This window comes from Theobroma cacao, chromosome 8, assembly GCF_000208745.1.
Source record: "Theobroma cacao cultivar B97-61/B2 chromosome 8, Criollo_cocoa_genome_V2, whole genome shotgun sequence".
Taxonomy (NCBI): Eukaryota; Viridiplantae; Streptophyta; class Magnoliopsida; order Malvales; family Malvaceae; genus Theobroma; species Theobroma cacao.
In genome coordinates this window covers 12,589,754-12,616,827 of record NC_030857.1, presented here as the reverse complement: position 1 = coordinate 12,616,827, position 27,074 = coordinate 12,589,754, and the positions used below count along the sequence as shown (strand labels likewise).

Below are 27,074 nucleotides of genomic sequence, written 5' to 3'. Positions count from 1 at the left end.
GTTAAATGCCTCGGCCAAGGTATCCCCGACGATTAGTTTTGGCTTGAGCCTTGTTTTTAATAAAAGACATAAGCCTTAACAACTATTTCGGTAAATTATAAATATTTTATGGTTTATGGTATAAATTAAAAACCTTATGAAATGGTATATAAATTGTTGTTTAAACTTGCCTCCATGTTACTTGCCTTTAGATATTTATGATAATGTCTGTTTACTCATTGGGATTGCAAAATCTCACCCACCTCCTTTCCAAACATTTTAGGCCTGTGGTAGCTTGTAGTACCTTATTTTGTCGAGTATTCCAGTTGACCCCTCTATCCAACAGACAGTATGTTACTATCACCAATACTTGGTGTATTTTGGGCCACTTGTCATTGTAATTATTATTGTACATTATAAATTTGTAAATTATTGTATGTATGATTTTATTTTACTTACACATTACAAAAAATTTCTTAACACGTGTTTTTATAAATATTATTTTATATGAAAATCTTATATTTTAATCAATATTTTGAATAGTAATATTTATCTATAAATCCTTTTTAAAATATTTTTGTCTTTTGATTTACTTGAGCCGGAAACTACTGAAAATGTTTAAAATGGAATGTTTAAAAACGATTTCTCACAGAAAATGCAAAAAACTGATATGTAAGCCTTGCGGGGTTTTGATTGGTATTCTGGATAATGAGTGTCAATCGGGACGTCGAGGCAGTTGTCATGGGTCCGAGGGAGGTTTCGGGTCGTGACAACATCTCTTGTGTTGAACATTGAACTTGTAATGCAAAAAATCAGAGAATTTTTAGTTTAGGTATTTAGACTAAACACTCAATGTAAAGGATATAATAAGGCTAAACTTGGATTTCATCTATAATGATGCATGGGAAGATGGTCAAAACTTGGATCTTTAAGGTATGTGGATTAATACAACAGTTGCACATGATTTTATTCAAGCTAGCCACGAAAAGATCCTAGACATAAGTACAAAATGCTGCTGTTTTGAATTGTTGAAAGTTCTGCTAAAATCAATTGAAGATAGAATTACTGGTTCGAACTTATATAATGGGGTTACCTTTTTGTCAAGCATATGCAAACTTACTACCATAATCATTGAGGCAGCGAACATTAGAATTAGAAAAAAAATCCACAACAGCAAAGTGTTGGCATATAAAATCATATTCAAATGCCTAATAGCATTGAAATGATCTTTATGCCTTAAATCCTCCACTTGTGATTCTAAACCAATACCTTTAAACTAGAAAAACAATTTTCAAATGTAGAGAATTTAGACAAAGGCTCAAAATAGAAAACAAAAGAAGGAATACAAAAAGGGAAGGGGTAGGTAGGAAAAAAGTGCAAGAATTAAAAATAAAAAACAAACACAAAAATAGAGGAGATCTTAGCAACCATCTCCTAAATGAGCCAAATTTTTGAAACCTTTTAAAATTTGGTGTGGAAGTAGAAAAGAAGCTGCTAGGTTCAATTGAAGTGTCTCAAACATTGCCCATTTTAATGTGATTGTTGACACATCAATTCCAACAAGCAACATTAGAAGGAAGTGGAAAGCTTTAAAAATTTAGTGTGGGAGTAGAAGAGGAGCTAGGTCTCAAACATTTTGGGGCAGTGATGATAATGGAAAGGCAACCATGTTTCGTAAAATGAAATGAAAAAAAAAAGAACAAGAAATGAAAAGTCCCAAACGCCCTCTAAATATGATAAAATATCATGAACAGGTGTTGGATGTAGAATGCTCTATATGTAGGAATCAATATAAGTAAGATACAAAAATAAGTTAATATAATAATTTACATTAATAAATTAGTATATTAATAACTTAAATTTATGGTATAGTTTTCATTATATTTATCATTATGTTTAATTTTAAATAACTTTTTGTATGATTATATTTATATCAATAATATTAAAGTCTAAATAAAGTGTATTTTAATTTTTATTCTTTGATGTTTGATGATTAAATCTAAGTCATTTATTCATCCATAAGTATAGAAATAATGTGAGTGTGAATACATGTAAAAAAAGTCATCTTGATGATTGAATTTAGCCTTTCATTCATATATATGTATAGAAAACCTATGTGAGTGCATATATGCAATAAAAATATTTAAAATATACTAATTTCTACTTCAAAAAATTTTAACTGAATCGAACTGACTTAACTAACTTACCTGAATCAACTAAATTTAACCGAAGAATTAATCGAATTTGTCAATTAATTCGATTATTTCGATTTTGACTAAATTTTGCTCACCCTTACGTATGCGAGATGATGACATGATCACATGACATATTTACCTTCCATGTCAACACCATGTTAGCGCTATATGGATATAAAATTATAAGTGATATTTTGACTAGTGACAATTAGATAATCATTAGTCACAAAAGTTTATTTGATTTAAAATAAAAAAATAAGAACTTGATTGAAGGCAATAGAAGAACAAAAGTTTATTTAAACTTTTTTGGATAGTTCAAAGATTTTATAAAAAATTATACTTATTACTTTTACAAGTTTTGAAGTTAGACTCTTTCATGCATATGTGTATGTAGAGGCACACATGTACGCATTTATGTAGAGGCACACCTCTGCACATGCATGCATAAGCACGTGCAAAATGTCACAACTCAAGAGTTTAGACCAGCCCAGACCCAATAGGTAGGCCAAATGGCCCAAGCAAACCAGCAAGCCAAACAAGCCAATAAACCAATCAAAAGGCCCAACCCACGTCATAGGGGTAGAAATGTCCATACACCCCTAAGAGTGTTTAATTTGACTTGAACTCTTGGATTTGCTAATGTATATTTAAGTTTAAATGTACATTTACTAAATTAGATTAGGATTTGAATTTAATTTGAATATTATCTCTTCAAATTTAATCCCTTATCATTATCTCTTTGTCTTATCATATCTTATCCCTATCTTGTAACTTAATCTTATCTAACAAAAGGGGCCATCAATCTATAAATTAGTCCCTTCTCCTTATTTGTAGCACACATAAGAGAAATAACAAAGTATTCTATTTTTCTAAATAACTTTCTCTCTTCTTTCTTTCTTTAGCTTTCGCTTTTGTTAGTTTTAAGATTTATTTAAGTTCTATTTTCAGAGTTTGGTTGCATGAATTAAGCATAAGTTTCGGCATGTGACAACAAACCATTCATGCTATTTTAATTTATACTTATTTGAAACTTGAGTTGTGCATGGGATACCTATTTTAATTTTTAAAAATTTTATAAGTAATTATTAGTTATTAAAAAATTAATAAAGTAATTATTGGTACTCATATGGTTAATTAAGCATGATACAATAATAAAGTAAAAATTTAAAGAACAATTTGAAATTACTTGTTGTAATCACGAGAAACAAAAATAGATGAGAAAATAAAGTGCAAATTGAAACTAACCAAAGCCCTCATAATTTTAAAATCCAAATATTTATCTAAAAAAAATTATGATCCAAATATTGTTAATTAATCATATCCTATAATTTCACAATCTTTTTTTTATTTTGAAAGTTTAAAATCTAGAAATTAAATATTATTTTTTAAAAAATATATTATTGAGCAATATATATACATAATAAGAAAATAAAGGATATTTAGCATAAAGGTTGAACATAAAGATAAAAAAAAAGGAAAAAGCATTAAAAAAATATGGAAAAGGTATTCGGGTGCAAGTCATTGATACTTGTTTGATAGTGATTATACACTATTATCAAAAAAATTAAAGATGAATGAATAAAATAAAAAAAATAGTAAAAGCGTAAATATAATTATTTAATTATTTAAAATATTTAATAGAAATTAAAATTTAATTCAATTTAATTTATTAATTAATTAGATGACACATGATATTCACCTAAAGTATAACCTTAGAAAAAAAAATTCTATTTTATCAAAAACTTTAACTTTATATATATTTATAATAATATATTGGATTAGAGAATAGTGCAACTCATGGTTAGCTTTGATTAGGAATGTCAATGGGTAGGTACTTGTTATTTTTTAAGTACCTGAACTTGAAGCCTATTAAATTATGAGGTACCCGAACTCTATAATTATTTTAATAAAATTTAAAAATATTACCTGAACTCATACTCTAATATTCTAAAACTACTCATTAAATACTCAAACCCATTAAATACCTATTTAAGGTTAGAGACAAAAACAAAACTCTCTCTCTCTCTCTCTCTCTATATATATATATATATATATATATTCTTTAATTAAGTGAGAAAAATAAATATAATTTCTTTTCATAAAATATTAAAAAAATAGATTTGGCAAAATTGGCAAGACTATTGGTTGTCCAAGAGTTTAGTCAAGGTTTTCCTTTCAAAAGTATACAATATATTTTATACATATTTATTTATAAACGGGTTTAAGTATCGAGTATTGGGTATCTAAAGAGTGATACCCAAATCCTACCTGAACTCAATATAGATAGTAAATTTACTATTTGAACCCTTCTCAAATCCAAATATCGGGTACTTAAATTCATTAACAGAGCCAAAGGATGGATGGTGGTAGCAACCGTCACCTTTCAATTTTTAATTTTATTATTATTATATGTATAAATGGGTTCAAGTATCGAATATTGGATATCCAAAGAGTGATACTGTATCCTACCTATCCTACTTGAACTCAAGACGGATAGTAAAATTACTATCTGAACTCTTCCCAAATCCGAATATAAGGATTTAGGTATCGAGCATTCAACATGTGATACTTTTTTTTTATAATTAAGGGAGAGAGGATTTGAACTCTGCTCTTTAAATAAAAAATTTATGCACCAACTAATGAACTAAATACTCGGATGCATCCAACAGGTGATATTTGTATCTTACCTGAATCCAAAATGGGTAATAAAATTACTACATGAACTCATCCCAAATTTAAATATAAGGTACCTAAACCCACTACAAAGCCAAAAGGTGGAAGATGGTAGCAACCATCATCCCTCAATTTTTAATTAATATATATATATAATATGATTATTTTTATAATTAATTTTAATCATCTTTCCTGCAAAATTCTAAATTCACCGCTAAACCGAACCTTATATAATTGGATTAGATAGGAGTAACTTAATGGTACAAACCCATTTCGGAACCAACTAGTGTTCCTGGATGGGCTAAAGCCTGATCCATTCTTTACCCTAACCTAAAGGGATATACGGACATCATCGCATCATCATCATCAGCATCATCAAACTGTTTCTCAGACAATACCAAAGCCCTGATAAAACCACAAAAAACCAACTGCCCAGAGAACATGATGCAGAAAGCTATGATGGGAGGAACATCAAGAACTCTCCTGTCTATCTCTCTCCTGTCTTCAACCAAACACTTCTGTCATTACCCATTTCTCAAACTGCCTAAACCCTCTAGGGTTTTACCAGGGTTTAAGCCTTTATGCACTGCCACAGCCCCGACCCCCACCACCATTGAACCTGACCAATTGAGACATTCCATGCTACTTGAAAGGCTTAGAACGAGACACCTCAAAGACTCTACTAGAACCCCATCACCCTCTAAACCTCAAGAAAAAGTGGCTGCCTTTGATAAAGAGGGTGATGCTTCTGATAAGGGGAAGAAGAGGAAAAAAGGGATGGTTGAGAGTTTTGAGGAGTTGGGTTTGAGTGAAGAAGTGATGGGTGCTGTTAGAGAGATGGGGATTGAAGTTCCTACTGAGATTCAGTGTATTGGGGTTCCTTCTGTTTTGCAAGGGAGAAGTGTGGTCTTGGGTTCTCATACTGGCTCTGGCAAGACTCTTGCTTACATGTTGCCACTTGTTCAGGTCCGCTTTTGTCCTCATTGTTTTTTGATCACTTACTGGTTTGTGGAACAAATTTTGGATTCTTTTTAGAGGTGCTTTTGTGGTTCCTTGTATGTTTGCCTTTTCTCATTTCATTCTATTTTTAGTTAATTATTGTGTTTTGGTGATTTAAGGTTACATTTTTCTTATATTTTTCCATTGTGATGCAATTGAATTTTGAGGTGTTTTGATGTTCGCTTGATTGGATTAAGTATTGGATTTTTATCGTATTATGCCTTATGGATCAATTGAAATTTTGGTGTGTTTTTCACATCTTTCTTAAGTTTGGGGCACTTAGTTTTCATTTGCAACCACAGCACTGGAATTGTGATTTTGGATATTGAAGATATATGTCTTACTTCTATCAGTTCAATTCCATCTTAGTTTGTGGTAGGTTGGAAAATTTTAACATATGACCAGTAAAGATGGATTTTGCTTATAGTTTCTTGCATGCTCTGTAGCATTAAGACGAATTTCATGTGGATTATGTTGGTACTGGAAATTCTAAAAATTTAAAGGCAATTTGGCTTTATATGATGGTCTTACAGTTGCTGAGGCTGGATGAGGCATTGTTAGGTATGCTAACAAAGCCCCGGCGTCCTCGGGCAGTTGTTCTATGCCCCACAAGGGAGCTATCTGAGCAGGTTTTCATTACTTTTTCTGCTATTTGGACTTCAGAATTGTTATAGATTTTGCCTTTATAGTTATTAATTTGTGGGCCCTTTAGGTTTTTCGTGTGGCAAAGTCTATTAGCCATCATGCAAGATTTAGGTCTACCATGGTCAGTGGAGGAGGCAGGTTGAGACCACAAGAGGATTCTTTGAATAAACCAATTGACATGGTAGTTGGGACCCCTGGCCGGGTTCTTCAGCATATCGAGGATGGCAACATGGTTTATGGTGACATCAAATACTTGGTACATGTCCTAACATATACATTGGAATTTACTTATTCTATACAGCAGTGTCCAGTATCTTTCTACCCCAAGTTAGCACAATATCTCCTTGGTGTCCGTAAATTTGTGAAGAACTTTTAATTGATCTATGTACTTATTGATGTTGCTAATCTTTTTGTAGGTTTTAGATGAGGCAGACACCATGTTTGACCGTGGCTTTGGTCCTGACATTCGCAAATTTGTTGGTCCATTAAAAAATCATGCATTAAAACCCAATGGCCAAGGATTTCAAACTATTTTAGTTACCGCTACTATGACAAAGGTTTGCTGGCTCATCTTACTCTTGTGCTGGACATTCAATATGCTATGCTTTCTTGTTGAAATTAAATTTTTTGTCTTGCTCACAAAATGTTATCATATACCTTTATTTTTTTGAGAGTAAGTCCATTTACGGTTTGTGGGATCTAGAGATTGAGTGATATTGGGATGCTGAACAAGGAAAAATTCAATTTTATTACTTGGGTAATTATTATAGGTGTGCTTTTTATGCTTCTGGCTCTGTTCAGGGCATTGGATTTTAGAGGTTCATCTGTGATATTGGTTCTTGACATTGTGCTACCTTTTGAGAATTTAATGCCAGTGTTATATGTAGAAGCTAACATATTAGTTAGAACATTTCCAGAGATTTGTATTTGGAGCTTTTGACTTGATTATATATTAGGTGGGTTTAAAGGGGGAGATGCAAAGGTTTATCTTTCTGCAGGCTGTTACAGAAAATAATAAAATGTCAACAAAATTTTAAGGGTTTACTTATTATCTCCCCCCTTCCCTTTTTTTTATGAATAGCGAGCAAGAGTTTTATTTCATCAAAGAGCATATAAGCAAAAATACAAGTAAAAACAGAGCAAACCAAGGCATCAGATAAAGATTCACTGTCAGACCTCGGTGGAAACAAAAACACTACCGCTTCGAAAAATCGAAAAGAAATAATTTTGCAATCATAGGACACCAGATTTAGCAAGACCATCTGCTAACTCATTAATAGTGTGAGGAACGTGCTGGATTGCCATATGCCTAGCAGCAGCTTTAGCACTTCAATATGTAGAATAAATTTTGTCAATTTCTATGGAGTTGAGGTAGGATTTAAAAGGCAATTGAACGCATTAAGGGAATCACTCTCAATAATTAAGCAATGAGAATTGGCTCATTTTGAAGTTGCATAAATGATAAAGGCTTCTCTAATAGCAAGCAACTCAGCCAGATTTGAGTCCATAAGACCAACTGAGTTAGAAAACATTACCTTAACAGAGCCTACCTTGTCTTACAGTACCCTCCCTATTCCAGCATCACCAGGTTTTCCTGTCGACGAACCATCAACATTGAATCTTACCACTTTCTAATGAACACTTGAGAGATAATTTTAACTCTGTAGTTAGTTATGTATTTAGGTCCATAGTAACTTGCTTTTTAGTGGTTTGCTTTGGTTTATCGAGAATTTGAGATATTAATATTTGCAAGATTTTCCAGGCAGTGCAGAAGCTGATCGATGAGGAATTTCAAGGAATAGAACATCTACGAACATCAACACTGCACAAGAAAATAGCATCTGCTCGACATGATTTCATCAAACTTTCAGGTTCTGAAAACAAGCTGGAAGCATTATTGCAGGTCTACTTCTGTGGTTCTTTCTCATTCACTTTTAGATTGTGAGCAATAAAAGAATAGTTATGTCATTCAATGTTGTAGAATTTCAGGCAGAAAATCTCAAGAAGAGCATATTATAGTGTCATTCAAAATAAGAGGACAATATTATGGTACTTTTCAAAAATGTAGTTAATACACATATGAAATTGTTGCAAAAAAAGGCATCTCCTTGATAACACGGTTCATCTGGTAGAACTTCCAACTTTTCTTATTTAAATGGTGATCCCACAAAAATATGGAGTAGTTCCATGTCAATACTTTTGAGTTTTGATTATAATTCTTTTTACAATTTCTCCAATTTTGTTTCAACAAAGCTGTTTTAAAGTTAACCTAGTTAATGTAGTTTTGACATCAAGGAGGATTCCTCTAGGTTAAGAACTATATTAAAATCCTTGAATATGAGTGTTAAGTGGCATTATATCCCATGTCAGTTATATTTGTAGTTTGTACTGGCCTTAGATTCAGTTGGGCCTCTCCAACTATTCTCAATTGGTTTTAAGTTGGACACCACACTTTCATATGATAGCAGAGCTCAATTCTTTGTTGCTCTGGTTTTGTTGATCACATGGTAGGCATGTTTTTCTCAGCTGTTGGCCTACATATGAGCTTTGTTAAGAAGTGTTATCCTACATTAATTAGGTTTATAGTTTTTAGTGGCCTCACATTCGGCTTGGACCTCTGGACCTATTGCCTACAGGTTTTAAATTGGATGGCAATGCTTTAAAAAAAGATCTTCATCATAGAGGGTAAAGTGTAATTTTCCCTAATATGAATGTGGTGTAGATAGTTTTCGCATGCACTGGGTAGAATAAGAAAATGCCACTGAAGAGGATTTGTTCTCTCAGATTGCCAGAATGCTAACAATAATACTCTAGGGTTTTGCAAATCTGTCACCTTGAAGTTGCTTCGTAACCCAACCTTTTGTTTGTATTGTATATCTTTGTCCAACTTATACTCTCTGGTTGTCAAAATCTATGAAGGCTTCAATCTTTTCTTTTTCCTTGGCCAGGATCGTGGGAAATGATGTTAACAAGTGAGATGCATGTTCTCTGAACAATAGTTTGTTTAACCAATTTTAAAAACTTAGTGAAGTATTTTCTTCAACAACATTAATTTTATAAGGAAAATTTGAGATGTCAAATTGATTTTAAGTTTAACAATTAAACTGTTCTAGTTCTGTGATATGAGCATTCTGACTAAGTACGGTAACTTATATAGGTTTAGTTGCTTATCCATTATAGGTTCTTGAGCCAAGTTTAGCTAAGGGAAACAGGGTGATGGTGTTCTGTAACACATTAAACTCTAGCCGTGCTGTGGATCATTTTCTTGGAGAAAATCAGATCTCTACTGTCAATTACCATGGTGAAGTGCCTGCAGAACAAAGGTGAGATATTACAAGATGTACATGGTAGATCTAGCACCTACACATGTATGTTTGTCCAAAGTATATCGTCCAACTGTTTCCCATGTAAAAACAGGGTTGAAAACCTGAATAAGTTCAAGAGTGATGATGGAGACTGTCCCACATTGGTTTGCACGGACTTGGCTGCTAGGGGACTGGACTTGGATGTTGATCATGTTATCATGTTTGATTTCCCCTTAAACTCTGTAAGCAATCATATCTTTGGTCAAATTGTTAAAAGTCCTAGCTTGCTCTTTTTTCTAACCTGAACTCCTTTGCTCCTATTCCTCCTATCTTTCTAATTCTCTTTGGTTTTACTTTTCCTTGGCCTTTTAGATTGACTACCTTCATCGTACTGGGAGAACTGCACGTATGGGTGCAAAAGGTCAGTGACTATGTCATTTCAAGTCTATGCATCACTTGTTTTATTTTCTATTCACTTAAATAAAGAAAGTGTTATTTTCATTTTAACTTTTGTAAAGAATGCACCATGGGTGTTAGTTTGAGATGCTGCATATTCAAATTCCTAATGATATGCTTTATAAACTTCACCAATCTTGATATTTCTTCTTTCAACCAAAAGGTAAAATATACTGTATGGAGATTTGCCAAAAGATATGTTTAGTTATACATCATATTCCCAACCAACAATGGTATTGTTATCAATAGATAGTTTTTTACCTTCCCCTTGAGGATCAATTTGTTCCTTGACCCCCTTTTTCCCTCACAAAAAAGAAAATATCAATTTGTAAATTGCTTCTGTTATTGCATCTTTAAGTGGACAAACTAATCAGTTTACAGCATGAATCTTACTACTACATTTTGCTTCTAATGTCATATCTTCTTTGTCCCTACTTACATGCAAAGGGGATTTTTATCAGGTTTAGAAATTCTTAAGGTTTGTGGTAATTTTGATTTTTGAAGCCGTATAGAAAATTTAATCGCAAAACTAATCTTCTCTTTTCAGGGAAAGTAACAAGTTTGGTGGCTAAGAAGAACGTATTGTTGGCTGAAAGGATCGAGGAGGCAATAAGAAAGAATGAGAGTTTGGAATCTCTTACTGCTGTTAATGTCCGAAGGGACATTGCAAGGGCTCAGATAACTGAGCAGAAGGGGAAGAATGCTAAACCGATTAAAGTGTCAAGTCGGAAAAACAAGACTAAAGCTGTGTCTGCTCACATATCAGGGAAAAAACCCTCAATTGCGAAATCAGTAAAATCACCTACTCCAGCAAGACCTTCAAAGAAAATAATTAAGGTGTCAAAAAATATGAAGTCTGCAAAAGCATCTTCAGTGGGAAAGAAAAACAGGTCCAGTGGAGTGAATTCTACGGCCAAGAAACTGAGTGTTGTTGGGTTTAGGGGGCGAGCTTCCTCTAGCAAGACAGATTCATTTAGGCGTAGTTGATTGTGATAAAAATTTCGGGATCGTGCAAATGGCTTTTTCCATGTAAACTTCATTAATGAAAAAAAAAAAGATTTCCATTATTTGTAGATCTTTCTGATCTTGCTTACCACTTAGAACTAATACATCTAGGTCGTCTTTTCAGTATACACCCTTCAAGAGTTAGCTGAGGATGCCATATAGCCTAGTGGCAAGTGGGAGTTATACTAGCATGCTGTGCAGAAAATTCATACATGGAGACGGAGATGTAATCATTCTTTTCTGTATAGGCATTAATTTCCTCCACTGTGACCGTGTGCCATAGTTTATAATATTTAAAGTAGGAGAACATCAATTGCAATGTACAGAATTCAGTGTGCACGGGTTTAAATATTCCAGAAAGCTTTGTTTTACAGGATATTCTGATGATTCTACTTTATTGTCATTATCCTGATATAGATTCATCTAAAGAGAACTCTTTTGTAAGGCTAGCTTGGAAATAAGAGCAGCACTTTAAAGTTCTAGTCGACACTCTTCATATGCCTCAACTTGTCTTTACTTCCAGGTGAGTAGAGGGAGAGGAGGTTTGGAAGGGGTTACAATGCTGCCTTCAGAATCATATATGATGACCCCAGAGAAATCCGGAAGCTGGCATTTCTCTCCCATGAGTATGTTTTTCTGCCAAACAGGTTGTCCACCGCTGAACATACTCCTGTCAACATCTTCAGGTTGATCAGGTTGATAGCCATGGACTCCGGTGGTCATTACTTCATGGTTTATTTCTATGACAGGATCTTCGTCAAAAAATTCATAGCAAGCTCTCCATTGACGACGCAATTTGCGCGAGTGAGAAGCACACTTGATGAATGCGAAAGCGCATAGAAGAAGAGTAACTGCAGCCAGGCCTGCTTGAGATGCGCTCAGGGGTGGTGCTGCTGTGAAGAGAAGTTGGCGAGCCATGAGAAGAAACCTGAGAGTGAGTTTTCAGGAAATGGTGAGGAAGATTTATATAGCCTTCTGTTTTGCTAGAATTCGGGTCGTTGAAAGTAGAAGGATTTGTTGGAATATGACTGGTCATGTGTGGTTTAGGTGAACATCGACCTTCACTGGTAACATGCATGCTATCCTTGATGCTTTAACCTAAACCCGTAGTTGATGGTTTGGTTAATGGTGGCCGGCTTCCTCCCAGAACAGTTGAACCTATCCCAATTGGAGGACTACAAGAACCAAGCAAGGTTGCTCATAACCACAAAGATTTCTCTTTAAATATTTGTATAAAGTAGCATAATATAAGCAAATGCACTTTGTTTTTATATAGTATATTTAGGGCCGGATCCAATTATTATTGGAATTTTATATTCAATTTTAGAGTTTCTGTCCAAGTCTTTCTTCTCCATTGTCACGGTCCAAGAATTCCTATCAGATCAAGTTTATCAAGTTAATGGTTCATGGAAATCAGTAAATTAGACAAGTCAGATATAGAACAGTAGACAGAAAGTTCAACCCACGTACAAGGGTAAAAATGTCTGCACCTCCTTGGAAATGTTAATATGATTTGAATTCTTAAATTTACTGATTTATTGTATATAAGATTTAATTTTATTTTTATCTTATATTCAAATTCTATCTAGGAGTTATAAGCTTATAAATACCCTTATTTTATTTATAATACACTTTTTTTTTTCCTTGCCATTTTGTGTATACAAAGTTGAGCGAGACTCTCAACAATTACATCAATTCTCAAAAGGTTAGATTTTTTTTTTCAATTATTTTTATTATATTCGACACCTTCTTCTTTCCTCAACTTTGTTCTTCTTCGCCTCTGTGTGTTGAATTGAAGTGAAAAAAGAAAAATCCGAAAATGCCTTCTCGTTCAAAAATTTCCCATTACAAATTCCTTTTGAGACACGCTTTTCAATCATCTCCATTAACCATCAACTCGCTTTCACCGGTTCCAACAAAGCTGGTTCCCTACTCAGTCCCATTTCCAAAACCCATTTTTTTCCACTCAAAACCCAACCTTTTTCAATACCCAATCTTCCAAACCTCACAGACTCAACACCCAACTCACCAGAACCTGAGAAAGTACAGTAATGAGTCAGCATCTGGGTTGGACGTAAACAAGGAAGTTGACTCGATCAACCTCAAGTTTGCAGAGGCAAGAGAGGAGATAGAGATGGCAATGGAATCGAAAGAGACTGTTTACTTCAATGAAGAAGCAGAGTGTGCTCGTGCTGCTGTTCAAGAGGTTTTGAACATGTTTGAAGGGCTTTTGGGGAAGCTACAGGAATCCGAAAAGTCCGCTTTGCAACGTTCGATGGGGCTTAAGATTGAGCAGTTGAAGGCTGAGCTTCAACAGTTGGATGATTGATGAGGTTGGTTCAAATGGGTTTTCCCAAAATCAAATTTTTTGGCTTTGCTTTGCTTCATTTATCGGACCTGATAGAGATGAGGGTTTAGTGATTTTAGTGGTGACGTTTGATTGGATTGAAACGATACCATTTTGAATAACGGGTTAGTACGTTTTACGTTCTGCGATTATGATTTTGATGGTGATGATAAAGGCAAATGTCTACTATTTAGAGGGAACAATTTAGAATTGTTGTAAACTTGTATCATCTATGATTAGATGATAACAGCATCCTTATTGTTTATCTGGATTTTATATTTTTTGGATCAGTTCTTAGTTTTCCTACACTTGTTATTGGCTTCTGGCAGAATTGCTCAAAATAGGCAGGTTTTCCATTTTGGTAATTCTAAGAAGTATTAGTTGGATTTGCAGGGGAATACAATCACGAAATTGAGAAATAGTTAAAAGTAAAATCATGTTAATTGACAATATATAAGCACAGACAAATTGGATTGTTAAACAATGAGGTAAAATCCATGGGCAGTTTGGTTAGAATACTGTGTGTTATCTGGAGAACAATCCAAAACACGATGCCATGCTGATAAAGCTGGTACAGATGGGCAATTTGCTACCTTCACAGTTGACTGAAACACGGATTGGTTTCATTACTTTATCCACTTTTGGTTTTACTGTCCATTGTTTGAAGGATAAATATTGTCCCTGGTCCAACTTGACGCATCTCTCCATCTAATCATTTTTCTGGCACTTAATCACAACAAATCTTCAAACCACTATCTGGCATTACTTGCATTCATGAAATGTTGCAATACGTTTGAATTGTTCATAGAGAATTGTTTTCCAGCTAAATAGGCAAGGGGAATTCCAGAGCTAGTTGTTCAGCCAGGAGGATGAAGAACTGATGATCATAAACTCTGATTTACTTAAAACAGCCATATTTGGTACACTAGTGAAAGCTGCCAATCACATCTTAGGAAGTCTTTTAGGATTTTAACCTCTTACTATCTATTAAATCATATGACAGCCTGTTTTGGAGATTTTAATGCTGCCATGTTCTAGCTATCTTTACCTGCAATACCAGTAGATACCTTGGCTTGACTAGTTCAGAGCATCAGATGCACAACTGGATAATATGATGTTTTCAAAGTAATATTAGAATGATGAAACCAAACATCGTTTGATGTTATGTTGAGAGATTAGTCATTTTCTAAGGATTTCCTTTTCGATGTATAACTTGCTTAAGGGTATTTGAAGAATGAACTCAAGGAGGAAGAACTTTTGAATTTTTTTCTTTTGTCAGAAAGAGAAAGCAGAAAAAGGTATGTGAAGAAAGAAAACTATATTGCCAATAACAGTTGTATAAGTTGGTTCTGAGGTTATGACTGTTCTGAAGTTATGAACAATAAGTACTTTTAAAAGAAAATGAACTATACTTTTAATGCTAGTTAAAAACTCGAAACTATGTTATACAAGTATGTTCAACATTGAAAAGCTTGACTTCTTTCTTACCAGTATGTCGTAGCTTGAGTTCTGATTTTATTTGCAAGGGACACATACTTCTTTGAACCCTTGCTAAGCGTTTCATATTTATATTCCTATGAACCACCTGGGAGAGCTTCATAATACCAGGTTTATGCTAGTCAAGTAGCCATCTCTTCATTTAAGGTGCGTCAGAAAAAAGACCTTTGGATTTTCTTGCCTCAGTTTCTGAACAGTCAGTGTAATCACACTTAAGTATAATATTTAACTTGTAAAAGAATTTGTCGTCGATGTTGAATGCCTGCAGAGAAAATTTCCTCTTCACTCAATTATTGATTTTCTTGCTTGCCTTTAGTACCTCTACATTATGTTGCTCTAACCTTCATTTTCCTTTGAATTACCCATGTCTGACATATTCGATGGACATGGGTATAGAGACCTGCCAAATATGAAGAAAACCTTAGAAGAAATTGAATACACTCATGTCAGATGGATACCTGTATCTGACACACATCCCTTAGAAGAAACCAAATGAACTTGTCTTGGATGCATATCTGATACTCACCCAAGTCTCAGTAACATACCCTGCGCATTCCATTTTTTCTCAGGAACTAGCAAATTGATACATTTTCATGGTTTGAGAAATGAATGGCTGTTGTCTGTAAACAAATGTTCTGTTATAAGCAAATTACCTTAACATGAGTGAAGCTTTGATTTATGATTTATCAGAAACTTAGTTTGAATACTCAGCCATTTATCAATATAATCACTCTGAATTATTAGTTTGCTAAGGAACTTTAGCTTCTTGCAAACTACAAGCCTTAATTAGTGGAAGTCAAACCAGATAACTCCATAGCTTGCAGTGGGTATGATTGTATGTTTTGGATTTAGGTTCTTCCTTGCACGGGAGCCAATGCATGTTTAGTTGCCCTAATATAGCCTCATTCAGGCTGGCATTTGTAATTTGTGGATGTTCTCTCGGGAAGATTATCCATTAGATCCCTTGAAGGATGTAATAGCTGCTGCATTATTACTGTATAAGTTTTTTCTCTTGATAATTAGTTTGAACTTGTGTTTGAAAAGGTTTCTGATGCGTCGGAGCATGCATTGAGAGTTGACATGTGGAAAGGTTTATCAGGGACTTTAAAATTTAAACTGTCATGTTGCTCCCTCACCTCAATGATTCCATTATCAGATTGGAATTTTGTGAAAAAATGATCTATAATTAACATTGTAATGCTTTTTGAGCAATTGGTTTAACAATGGTTAAACTTGGGTGGCAGGAGGAGATTATGGATGTATAATGTCCACACAGCAATCTGATTTTTGTTGTAGATTTTGCTATTCCAGGATTTTGAGCTTGCGGTGTTGTCACATAAACATACCACAATGATTTCTTCAATAAATGGTTCAATTCACTCGAGAAACTTTGATCATTCCCTGATAGGCGTCTAACCACTTTGTAGGGGAGAGAGATTGAGAATAGGGGAGGGGGGTCAGACTTTAGGCATCTGATGTGGGGAAAGTACGAGGTTTGGGTCCTCTTGGAGGAGGTTTGAGGTTTGCTGCGAAGTTGAAAGAGGGCGTGATTGATGATGGGGTTGAGCTTAGAAATCATAGAGCAGCTGGCGTCCTTTTATTGTGGAGGCTATCTGATTCTTTGCTTTCATCTCTCTTTTGGTTTCTGCCGATTGTGGTTCTGAGCACTGGGAAATCTTTCTACTAGGTTTCTATTGTGTCTCCATCTTTTGGCGTTTTGAGCCTTGGAAGTCTGTCGTGTTTTTCTGTCTTTGTGAGGCTGCTGGTTTTCTTCTCTTGTTTACGGTTCCAGTTGTTCCAACATGGATGGTCACCTTGGAACCAACTCTGGTTGCTCAAAGCAAATATTGTGAGTGGATGGATGCGTGGAACTCTTTCTTATGATTGGCCAGCTCTCAAGGTCATGTTTTGCAAAACAAATGAGAATAACATATGGCAAGGACTTGACAACGAAGGGTCAAGTGAAGCAAAAGAGATCAGGCGGTTTTTTTATTAGGGCATGGAGATGATCTTTGGATGGTTCATGGGTCGCCTAGGATGGTATGCTGTTTCTTTTTCTCCCAACTGTCGAGAGGGCGGCCAAGAGGATGTGCTGAGTGAAAATCTTTTTGATCGAAGGGATCTTGTGTCTGTCGACCTGTTCGGATGTAAGTTTAGGGGTTGGGTTACAGGAGGAGATTTTTTTTTGTAATTGTATCGCTGAGTCTCAAGGGTGGTGACAACTACCAGACGCTGATCTTTTGTATACATCAGAGGCGATTATTCTAGGCCAATAGTCTGTGGACACATAATCTTGTCTGCTGAACGGGGACCTTCTCCCACTTGAAATGTAATCATACCTTTCAAAAAAAAACAAAAAAACCACAGCACTTTGTAATAAAAAATGTTTTCAAAAATTTCACTTTGGTAGAGCCTATTTTTCTGCTGAATCAAAAGATATTTGAGGAATCATACTGGCTTCGAGGATGTGTCTTTGTTTCAGAAGATGATTTGAGACGATAACTGGAAAGGGAGGGTCCAGAGGATGAGAGAGGAGACCGGTGATTACAAGGCTCTTCAGGTAGGAGTCCTCACGGTGATAACAAGGCTCTTGGCATCAGCCTTGTACTGTGTCTAAGTTTCCCCTGGTACCTTTGACGCAGGATTTGTTGTCAATCCATAGAAGTTTATGATACAGATTTCTTACTTGACCTCAGATAGCTAGTGTATAAGTCTACCGTGGACTTCTTGTGCCATTCCCCTTGTATTTCTTTCATGCAGGACTTGTTAAGTCTAATTTGTGGTAAAGGGTCTCTCATCATTCTTTATTTGAATTACTCCGTGACAAGTTTCTCCTACTAGTTTTATTCAGGGGTACAACATCTGTCTACAATCTTTTGTACCCCTACTGCTGATTTTGTCTCTTCTGTTCTTCACTCAGCTTTTCAAAGTAATGTCTGGGTGGAAATCAGCATGGCTTATAACCAAGTAGAAACGTGTTATAACTCCCAACTGGTAGTGAGCCAGTTACAAAAGTTGATGTCAGTCTTGTGTTGTGAAGTTGCATTTGCTTTCATTGATCTCTGGTTGTCTTTGGTTGATAATAGAAATTAATCATCATTGGGGCTTGATTTGGATCCTTTACAAGCTCATGAAAGTGATCTTGGTCTACATTTAGGAGTGATTAGGATTGATTTCCAATTGATAAGAGGCCAGGCTCCGTAGCTGCACATGCCTTACATTTGTTTTATTCTGCCAAACCACATACATCTCTGAGGCTTCGGTCAGTAGCCAATAATTTGCTTTTATTTTTTGCAAACTTGTATGTCTGCATGTTCAAATAATGTTTTGCCGACAAATCCTGTAGGTTTATCTGAACATGCACATTGAAACAACTAATTCAAGCAGAATACTACAATAAAGAGACAATAAAGCGTTTGATTGCTGAGAGAACGTGGGGGAAAAGAGATTTGTTTCAAGTCTTTTCCGGTACAAAGTGTTGGTTCCTTCTATTTGTGATAATAAAATACCAAATGCTGTTCCAAAACCATGTTGGTTTGCTGGAAATGAGTGGGAATGAAAGCCCATGAGGGGGGAAACTTGGAAAGCGGGGGGGTATCGATAAGGCTTTCATGGATTACTTGAGTCGATAAAGGAAAAGGCTGCTAGGTAACTGTTACTAACATGGATGGTCCCGAGTACACATATTCAGTTTATACATGATGATGCCTTTGGTCAATTGGCAATAGCTGCACGTTTTGATCCTTGTACCGAAAGCTGCAAAACCCGACATATCTTGAACAAGAAATTGACTGAAGAAGACTGGAAAAAGACAACGGTTGGATGAGATCATGGAGGAGAGGTTTGCTGTTGACAACAGGCCTTGGTTTCTCATGTGGTAGGGACCAAAACCAGGATGAATTTTCTCACTTTCTTCCATCTCTCTTTTGGACTTTTCATTGAACATGGTCACCAAATCTCAATTGACCTCAACACAAAGGAAAAGAAAAAAGGGTATGGAACTCATCATACATCCTCACATATTGTATTCTCAGTGTCAGGCTTAGTCCAGACAGCACTAGAACTGTTGAGCCGCTTTGTTTTTTTATTAGAAAGGGTATGTAAAAGAGAAAGGATGAGCAGAGAGGAGGCTTGGGGGGATGTTGTAATGAGCTGATTATTAGGTCACTTATTAGCAGAGCTCTTCCTTTTGGACCAAAAAAGCACTGAAATTTTAAAAAGAGTGATGGACCAAAGTGGAGACTAAGATTACTAGAGGGGGGAGGGACAAATCTATTCGTCTGCTTAGGCATGTGGGATAGAGGGAGGGAAGCATGGCCTGTTTCTGGCTGTCTGCTTTTCAGCTGCATCACAGGGCCTACTTCCAATACTTGCATGCTGCTGAAGGCTTTGCTTTCTAGTCCTCTCTTCTACCCTCTACTAGATTTCTATTCAGCTGAAGGCCTACGTTCAATACTTGCATGCGACACAGGGCCCTTCCCCCCTTTTTTTTCCCTTTTTAAATCACTTTAATATTAAAGGCTATCCATAACTACATCACTTGTCCCACGTTTTGAGGTTTCTATTCATCTGTGCGTAAGGTCGATCATTGAACTTCCTCTGTCTCTACCTCCCCAGTTCCTAGCTTTTCCCTTTTCCTGCTTGTTTAACAAATCTATATATCTACGTTATCTCACAAGATTAGTATCACTTGAATCTAATTTACTTGGAGATTCAACTGAAGATTTGCAAAGTTATGCCTCACTCCTACATTTTTTGTTGTAAAAGTGTCCCCATTTTGTGCCAGAACTGTTTGAAGTAAAATGTACTATTTCTGTATATGGATGATTAAAATCTTCTGCTTTATTCTTATTATAATTTGATTTTATATTCAAATACTGACAAGTGAGCTCAAACTCAGGCAGAAATTTGGGGAACCTTGCAAAGGATTGGATATAAAATTGAAGTGTTGAATTGTTCAAATGGAAGGTTGTGAATTACCATTCACTCTGGAATTCAGTTGATATTCAGCAACTAACTGAATACAAGGATTGGGCTGAAAGATTTGCTGAGTGTGACATGATCCATTAGCAAAATGAACGAAAACAAAAAAGAAGAAGCACTGAGAGCAGATCAGCAACATTGATGTTTCTAAAAACTGTACAACAGACCCCAAGACCATCACCCAAATCCAACAATATCTCCATCCTTTCTTTTCCCATAATAGCACCATTCCTTTGTTTATCTTGTGATAGGAAAGAAAAGCAATCTATGATGTTCTTGGAGTTTAAAAGAGAGTAAAAAGAACAAAATTAACTTTGATTTGAGGACTGCTTTATTAGAGGCTGAGAAGTCTTTCCCCATTCTTCAGGTGGGCTCTTCACCTCCATTAGTAGTGCCACCACTTCCTTCATGGTTGGCCGTTCTGCAGGTGAAGAGTTGACACAAAACATTGCAATTCCAAGGGTTTGAAGCATTTCTTGAACCATTTGATCTGGTAATCCTTGAAGCTTTGTGTCTAGAATCGATGCGGCTGGTTCGAAGCTACCCATTTTCTTTTTCACCCACTCAACAATGTGCATTCCATCACCCACCTGAGATTCAACTGCGCTACGCCCACTTAGTATCTCCAGCAGAACCACTCCATAACTGTAGACATCGCTCTTCTCAGTTATGTTCATTGTATAACCATATTCTGCATTGATAATAGGCATTTGTCAGATTTGAAACGGAGGACACTTGCAAGGGAATGAGAATAAATAACTAGCATATATTGGTAGCTAAATGTCACACGACATAATAACAAATGAAATCAAAGACCTCAAACAAATTAAAGACCCTTATACAATATTATAGTCAAACAGGTTTCTTGAACTATGTCCGAACATAAAGGCATGAGTGCACTTCTCGAACTAATTATACGAAGTTATGATAAAATGAAATGCAATGAATAAGTTCTGTAATTATAAATGCTTGCCTGGGGCAATATAACCATAGGAGCCAGCTACTCTGGACATTGCGTGGTGGTAGTTTGGAGAGTTCATCAGTTTTGCCAAACCAAAATCTGCTAGATAAGCCTCAAACTTGGAGTCTAGAAGTATGTTATTGCACTTTACGTCTCTGTGAAGAATTGCAGGTACACAATCATGATGAAGGTAAGCTAGACCTTGAGCTGATCCAACAGCAATCTTGTACCTGGTTTCCCAATCCAAGTTTCTATTCCCTCGCAAAAGCTGTTGCAGATTACCATTGGGTATGTAGTTGTATAGAAGGAGCTTAACACTTTTATTGGAACAATAACCTAAGAGCTTGACAATATTCCTATGCCGAATGTGTCCGAGAATCTGAATTTCTGCTGCAAAAGAGTCCACTGCAGGTTCTTCATCTCTTTTAGTTTTCCAGAGCTTTTTTACGGCAATCAACTCCCCACTTGGCATTTCTGCTTTATAAACAACCCCTGAACAACCTTTTCCAATCACATTCTCATCCTTAAGGCAGTCCAAGATGTTATCAATGGTAAAATTGAGCTTCTGAAATGGAATGAAGGTCCATGGATAAGAGAAATCTTCAGCCCCTGGTGATGAGGATGATGCTCCTGCAGATTTCTCTACCATATACCTATGATTTCTTGCAACTAGAAACCATGAAGCAAGGACAACTATAGTAACTGAGGCCAGAATCACAGAGATCAAAGCAACAGTTTTGGTTGATCTTAATCCACTCTTTCTAACTAGCCGTGAGGAACAAGTAGAACCATCAATAGATTCACATAGATTCGGGTTTTGAAGATAAGAATTGGAAGAAAGAGTACTAAAGAAAGGTGTTACGGGAATAGGACCTGAGAAATTATTGAAGGAGATATTCAAATAAGTAAGACTAGTGAGGGAGCTCAAAACCTTAATTCTTCCATGGAGCATATTATGAGAGAGATCAAGTGACTGTAACTGTGTCAAACGAGACATTGATTCTGGTATTTCACCCGCAAACAAGTTGGAGCTCAAGTCCAAACTGATTGTTAAGCTTGTCACATAACCAATTTCAGGTGGAATTTCACCAGAAAGACTGTTATAGCTTAAATCAAGCAGAGTAAGTTTCTGCAAATTTCGAAAGGAGTTCGGGATAGACCCTGTTAGTAAATTGTTATTGAGAATGAGCTTGTTCAAGTAACTAAAATTACCAAAACTTGGTGGAATTTCTCCAGTGAAGCTGTTTCGACTGAGATCAAGCTGCTCTAAATTCACAAGCTCCCCAAGCTGAGATGGGATTTCTCCAGTAATGTAGTTATTGTGCACATCCAATAGCTCAAGAACTGTGATGTTGGCAATCTCAAGAGGAAGGCCACCGGAGAAATGATTCATGTATAAGTCAAGGAAGACTAGGTTCTGCAGCTGGCCAATCTCCTTAGGTATCTGCCCTGAAAGCTGGTTCTCTCCAAGCCTTAACCTCACCAGTGACTGACAGTTTGCGACACTTCTTGGCAACCCTCCTGATAAAGAATTTCCCAGAAGCAGAAGCTTACTCAACTTCTTCAAACTGAAAATTTCTTCTGGTATTGAACCAGTAAGCTTGTTCCTTGAAAGGTCAAGCGCGTAAAGTTCTGTGCAGTTCCCGAAAGAAGATGGTATTGTTCCAGAAACTGAATTGCCCCACAAAAAGAAACTCTGCAAGTATTTCAAGTTACCTACCTGCCATGGGATTGCACCGGATAATTGATTCTTGTCAAGTTGAAGAGCAGTCAGAATCGTACAGTTGCTTAACTGCCAAGGAATCAACCCAGTTAGCGAATTATCAGACAAGTGAAGTTGCTCAAGAACTACTAGCTTTCCAATGTCACCAGGTATTTCACCGGTAAGATCATTAGCAGAAGCATCAAGCACAACAAGTGATGAACAATTCGAAAGCTCAGCTGGGATTGAACCTGACAATGCATTACCCCATAAAAGCAAGCTAGTAAGCTTTTGCAGCTTACCCAATTGAGGAGGAATATTACCGCTGAGGTTGTTCATGTGCAAATACAGATTCCTCAACTCTGAGCACAGCCCCAGTTCAGGTGGTATTGAGCCAAATACCTCAGTATCATAAAGAGCAATTGTTTGGAGGTTGATCAAGTTGCCAAATGTTGGTGGTATCACACCAGAAAGCCCGGTGGCCGCAGCGCCAAATGTGGTCAGATTGGTAAGTAGTCCTAACTGTGAAGGAATTTCTCCTGTTAGATAAGGATTGCCTCCTACTCTGAACTGTTGGAGAGAGACCAGGGAACCCAGTTGATATGGTATTGAGCCGTTAAGGAGATTGTCTTGTAGACAAAGGACTTGCAGTAAAGTGAGGTTAGCTAGTTGTTGAGGAATTCTACCAATCAATTTATTTGAATTTAGGAAAAGGAACTGTAGTAAAGAAAGTTGGCCCAGCTCTTGAGGAATGGGACCTGAGAGAGAGTTAGAGGAGAGGTCTAAAAGGCGAAGATGAGTAAGTTGACCAAATGAAGGAGGGATTGTTCCTGAAATATTGGTGGAGGAGAGATTGAGAAGTTGCAAGGAAGAAAGAGAGGAAAGTTGTGGCGGTAGAGACGAGAGATTAAGGAATGTGTTTGGTAGAGAGAGGGAGATAACTCTGTCTTGTGGAGAACATGTTATGCCTTGCCAGGAACATGGCGTTTGGCTTTTGGGGTTCCATGAGAAGAGAATTGATGAGGATGCTTTTGCAGATGGGTCAGCAGCTGCTAAAAGAGAGAGGAGTGCTTCTCCATCAGGTGAAAGGGAGGTGACAAAAAGTGTTCTACTCATGGCTATGCTTAAAAGGAACAGAAAGAACAAGAAATAGGTCCTTGCAAAATGGTTAGGCCTTGCCATTTGAGCTATGAAAATGGCTTGGGGGTGAAAACGAAGAAATAATGGGTTTGAGAGAAGAGAGGTTGGTGAGTATGTCTTTGTCTTGGTGGAAGTGATGGTGATAAGTGACAGTCCACGTCTAGGAGGAGACAACGTGCATGTGAGAGAGGCTTCTGTGGACGTGAGGCTTGCTTACGGTTTACACCAAACTGTTGAACACACATTGAGTGATGAAACCATGCATGTGCACACCAAGGAAAAAGATAAGTACCATAACCCTCTATTGCATGCTTATATTGAACACCAAGTCAAAGCACTGATGGTGAAGAAAACATTACCAACAAAGAAAAAAGAGAGGTCCCCTCCTCCAGGTGGTGGCACTAAAGACAAAGAAAAGCTAAGACAGGTGGTGATGGCAGCGATGGTGGTTGGTGAGAAGCTTTAAAGCCAAGGTCTGCCAGGGCATACACCTTGAGTGGAGGTGCTGGCGGTGGCAGCGATGGGTTAACAGTGAAAAAGAGAGTGGTGGTGGCTGTAGCTGATAATTATCTTTGAAGGTTTTGAAGGATGAGTGTGTTGTGTTGCCTTGTTTGTCAGCTAGCGTTTTAGACTTTGGAAGACTCCATTTCCTCTGGCATTGAAACGCCAAAGCTTATTTTATTGCAGCGATTTGGGCGCCACAAGCTATTTTCATTGGCCCGTATTGCCCCAAACTTTTCAATTCAACAGTACTTATTCTATGAAGCTACCATGTTCTAACTGGGGGCCAGTGTTGACTGCATGGCCGTAATGGTGACCAAATTTGTAAGCATCCTTGGTTTCCTTCATCCCTATCCGTGCACGTGTCATTACCTTGGACACCACCAGATGAAGAGTGGTAGAACCTAAAATGCTAACGTTAGCCTAGGTTAACATAAGCTGCTATATGCCCATAGTTTTTTGCATTTTGCATAATGTAATTTAGCAATACAAGGGTTACCTTACCCTGAACTGGAAATATATTAGCCAGCAATGCATGTTAGCAGAATGTAATTTAGCAATACGAGGGTTACCTTACCCTGAACTGGAAAAATATTAGCCAGCAATGCATGTTCGGTAAAATGTACAAATGCCAAAACTCACTTTTGTTAAATTACCATGTTAGCTTTTCATATTCATTTATTATTGAAGCTAAATGAACACCAACCATTAATTTTACTATTTTTTCAAAAAGGGTAAAATGGGAAGGTGATATGGAAAAGAGAGAGAGAGAGAGGGAATTAAGAGTGTGGAGGGTCCATATATCCCTTGGGTATGGAGGAGAGCATGGGGCAGAAAGAATGCCTTGGGAATACAAGACTTTGATGACAAGAGGAGTGAGGCAGAGGCAGAGGCAGGCAGCTGCCTAGGAGAATGTGAAAGGCAAAAGGGTTAACAACAAGCAAACCCATTTCAATGTCTTTTTTCTCAAACTTAAACTATACAAAACTGTTTAATTAAGTAATTAAAGTATGATTAAAAAGGGTTGGCGTGCATATAGAGGAAAACTCTATTGGGAGAATCTGGCTAAGGCCTAAGAGGGGAAATTTGGGCAAAAAAACATGAAGGGTTTTATTTATTTGTTTTTTACTGTGGGGTGAAATTAAGTAAGGGAAGGATGGTGGGTTTGTTTTGGGAGTGGGGCAAAAGGGTCACATGAGAGAGGGCACTGGTTTCAATGAAGGTTTTTATTAGGGTTTTGACCCATTTTCAGCCGCACAAGACATTATCCCCACATTAATGTCATAAACTTTTTTTGAAGCAAACAAATAGGTTCATTTTGGTGTGTAATGACTCTGTTATACCCTTACGAAATTAAACTTCATGGGTATTTTTGGAATTATAGTTATTGTAATATTTTTTTGTGTATTGGATGCTCAATCAAATTTTGTTAATCCATGACACCAAAGCCCTAGTTTTGTACTTGTTCTTGGGTCCTTGAAGTCAAAACATTTAATAATTGGGCTCGAACACCCATCACAAGCCCAATTCATAACCCTCACCTCCTCTTTGTTACCACATTCGTTACTCTTCCTTTTTCTACTTAAAAATAAAATAAAAAGGAAGACACTCCTTTCCTGCCTCCCATCTCCCCTCATCCATCACGATTCCTTCAGTGCTAAAAATATCTTTTTCTAATTTAAAGGTTTTGTAATTTGAACTTGAATCTCGAAAATTACATTAATTAGACCTTAGAATTTATAGAATAAGAGAATTATTCTCATATTTGCTTTAAAGAAAATAAGATGTTTTAATTTCACATTAGGCAAATGGGAAATAGTAGAAAATCTTATAAGCATCAGTGCTACCCATCTCGTTAGATTAAACTTTTGAGAAAAAAATAATGTTCTCATGTCAATGTAATATCAAAACAGACTCGACAGATAAGTGAATAACTTTTTTTATTTAAATCATGCAAATCTAAAGAAATATGATTTATCATATAGCAAGAGTTAACTTGTAGGGTTTTTTTTTTTTTTGTACATATGAGATGTACAATATGAAAAGCGAGAATGCTAATTTTGAATCTCAATTGATCTTTTTAAAGAGAGCATCAATTGCTTCACCAAATTTGAGTTGTTAACTTGTGTTATACGATAAAAAAAATTCAGTGAATTTTCATATAATAATAATAACAAGTCATCACCTAAACAATTTGTTTTTGAACAAATTTGAATTTCATTTTACTAGTTTTTTTTTCTATAAGCTACTATTTATTGTCACGTGAATTGTACATGAATGTTTATTTTTTATTTTTTTTTTGAAAAATAATTATATATAAAATACAAACATATTTAAAATATAAAGTTAATTCTCTATAAACAAAAAATATATAATTGACTGATACTTATATATACAAGAAAATTAATGCTTCAATTATATAGAATTAAAATTTTGTAATCTATAAATTATACAATATTATTAAAAATAAGAAAAATATATTTTCAATAAAAATCATTCAATACAATTAGAATTCTTATATACTTGGCAAATAAGATAAATTTTATTAATATAAATAATAAGAGATAATTAAAATTAATAAATTTAAAAAGATAATAAACAAATATTATAATTTTTGTTTTCTACTTGCATCCAGGCTTTATATTGCTTGAAGTTGACGGAGCATTATTGATGCATGTTGGTTATC

The 27,074-nt window shown here is 35.9% G+C and overlaps 4 protein-coding genes across 4 annotated transcripts; 2 read left to right on the top strand and 2 right to left on the bottom strand.

The window, feature by feature from the left end:
- Nucleotides 5,205-11,671, top strand: LOC18592732 (DEAD-box ATP-dependent RNA helicase 39). Its single transcript, XM_018126094.1, has 9 exons — nt 5,205-5,813; nt 6,380-6,475; nt 6,559-6,747; nt 6,908-7,048; nt 8,254-8,394; nt 9,672-9,814; nt 9,909-10,038; nt 10,169-10,217; nt 10,800-11,671. The coding sequence occupies exons 1-9, from the start codon at nt 5,289-5,291 to the stop codon at nt 11,237-11,239; spliced, it is 1,854 nt and encodes a 617-aa protein (XP_017981583.1). The 5' UTR covers nt 5,205-5,288; the 3' UTR covers nt 11,240-11,671.
- LOC18592733 lies at nt 11,579-12,748 on the bottom strand. Its single transcript, XM_007019595.2, has one exon. It carries the CDS (start codon nt 12,173-12,175, stop codon nt 11,771-11,773), a length of 405 nt encoding a protein of 134 aa, XP_007019657.2. The 5' UTR covers nt 12,176-12,748; the 3' UTR covers nt 11,579-11,770.
- LOC18592731 lies at nt 12,889-13,925 on the top strand. The gene has a single exon (XM_018126095.1). The coding sequence runs from the start codon at nt 13,077-13,079 to the stop codon at nt 13,584-13,586; it is 510 nt and encodes a 169-aa protein (XP_017981584.1). The 5' UTR covers nt 12,889-13,076; the 3' UTR covers nt 13,587-13,925.
- On the bottom strand, nt 20,042-24,692 carry LOC18592728 (probable LRR receptor-like serine/threonine-protein kinase At1g34110). The gene is made up of 2 exons (XM_007019589.2): nt 21,058-24,692; nt 20,042-20,775 (listed from the first exon to the last, which is right to left on the bottom strand). Exons 1-2 carry the CDS (start codon nt 23,927-23,929, stop codon nt 20,393-20,395), a joined length of 3,255 nt encoding a protein of 1,084 aa, XP_007019651.2. The 5' UTR covers nt 23,930-24,692; the 3' UTR covers nt 20,042-20,392.

Bases quoted from the DNA above. Each gene is read 5' to 3' on its own strand.
- LOC18592732 (XM_018126094.1), top strand. From the start codon at position 5,289: ATGATGCAGAAAGCTATGATGGGAGGAACATCAAGAACTCTCCTGTCT. The intron at 9,815-9,908 runs GTGAGATATTAC...ATGTAAAAACAG, and splicing joins GAAGTGCCTGCAGAACAAAG to GGTTGAAAACCTGAATAAGT. The intron at 10,218-10,799 runs GTCAGTGACTAT...TTCTCTTTTCAG, and splicing joins TGCACGTATGGGTGCAAAAG to GGAAAGTAACAAGTTTGGTG.
- LOC18592733 (XM_007019595.2), bottom strand. From the start codon at position 12,175: ATGGCTCGCCAACTTCTCTTCACAGCAGCACCACCCCTGAGCGCATCT.
- LOC18592731 (XM_018126095.1), top strand. From the start codon at position 13,077: ATGCCTTCTCGTTCAAAAATTTCCCATTACAAATTCCTTTTGAGACAC.
- LOC18592728 (XM_007019589.2), bottom strand. From the start codon at position 23,929: ATGGCAAGGCCTAACCATTTTGCAAGGACCTATTTCTTGTTCTTTCTG. The intron at 20,776-21,057 runs GCAAGCATTTAT...TTATCAATGCAG, and splicing joins CTATGGTTATATTGCCCCAG to AATATGGTTATACAATGAAC.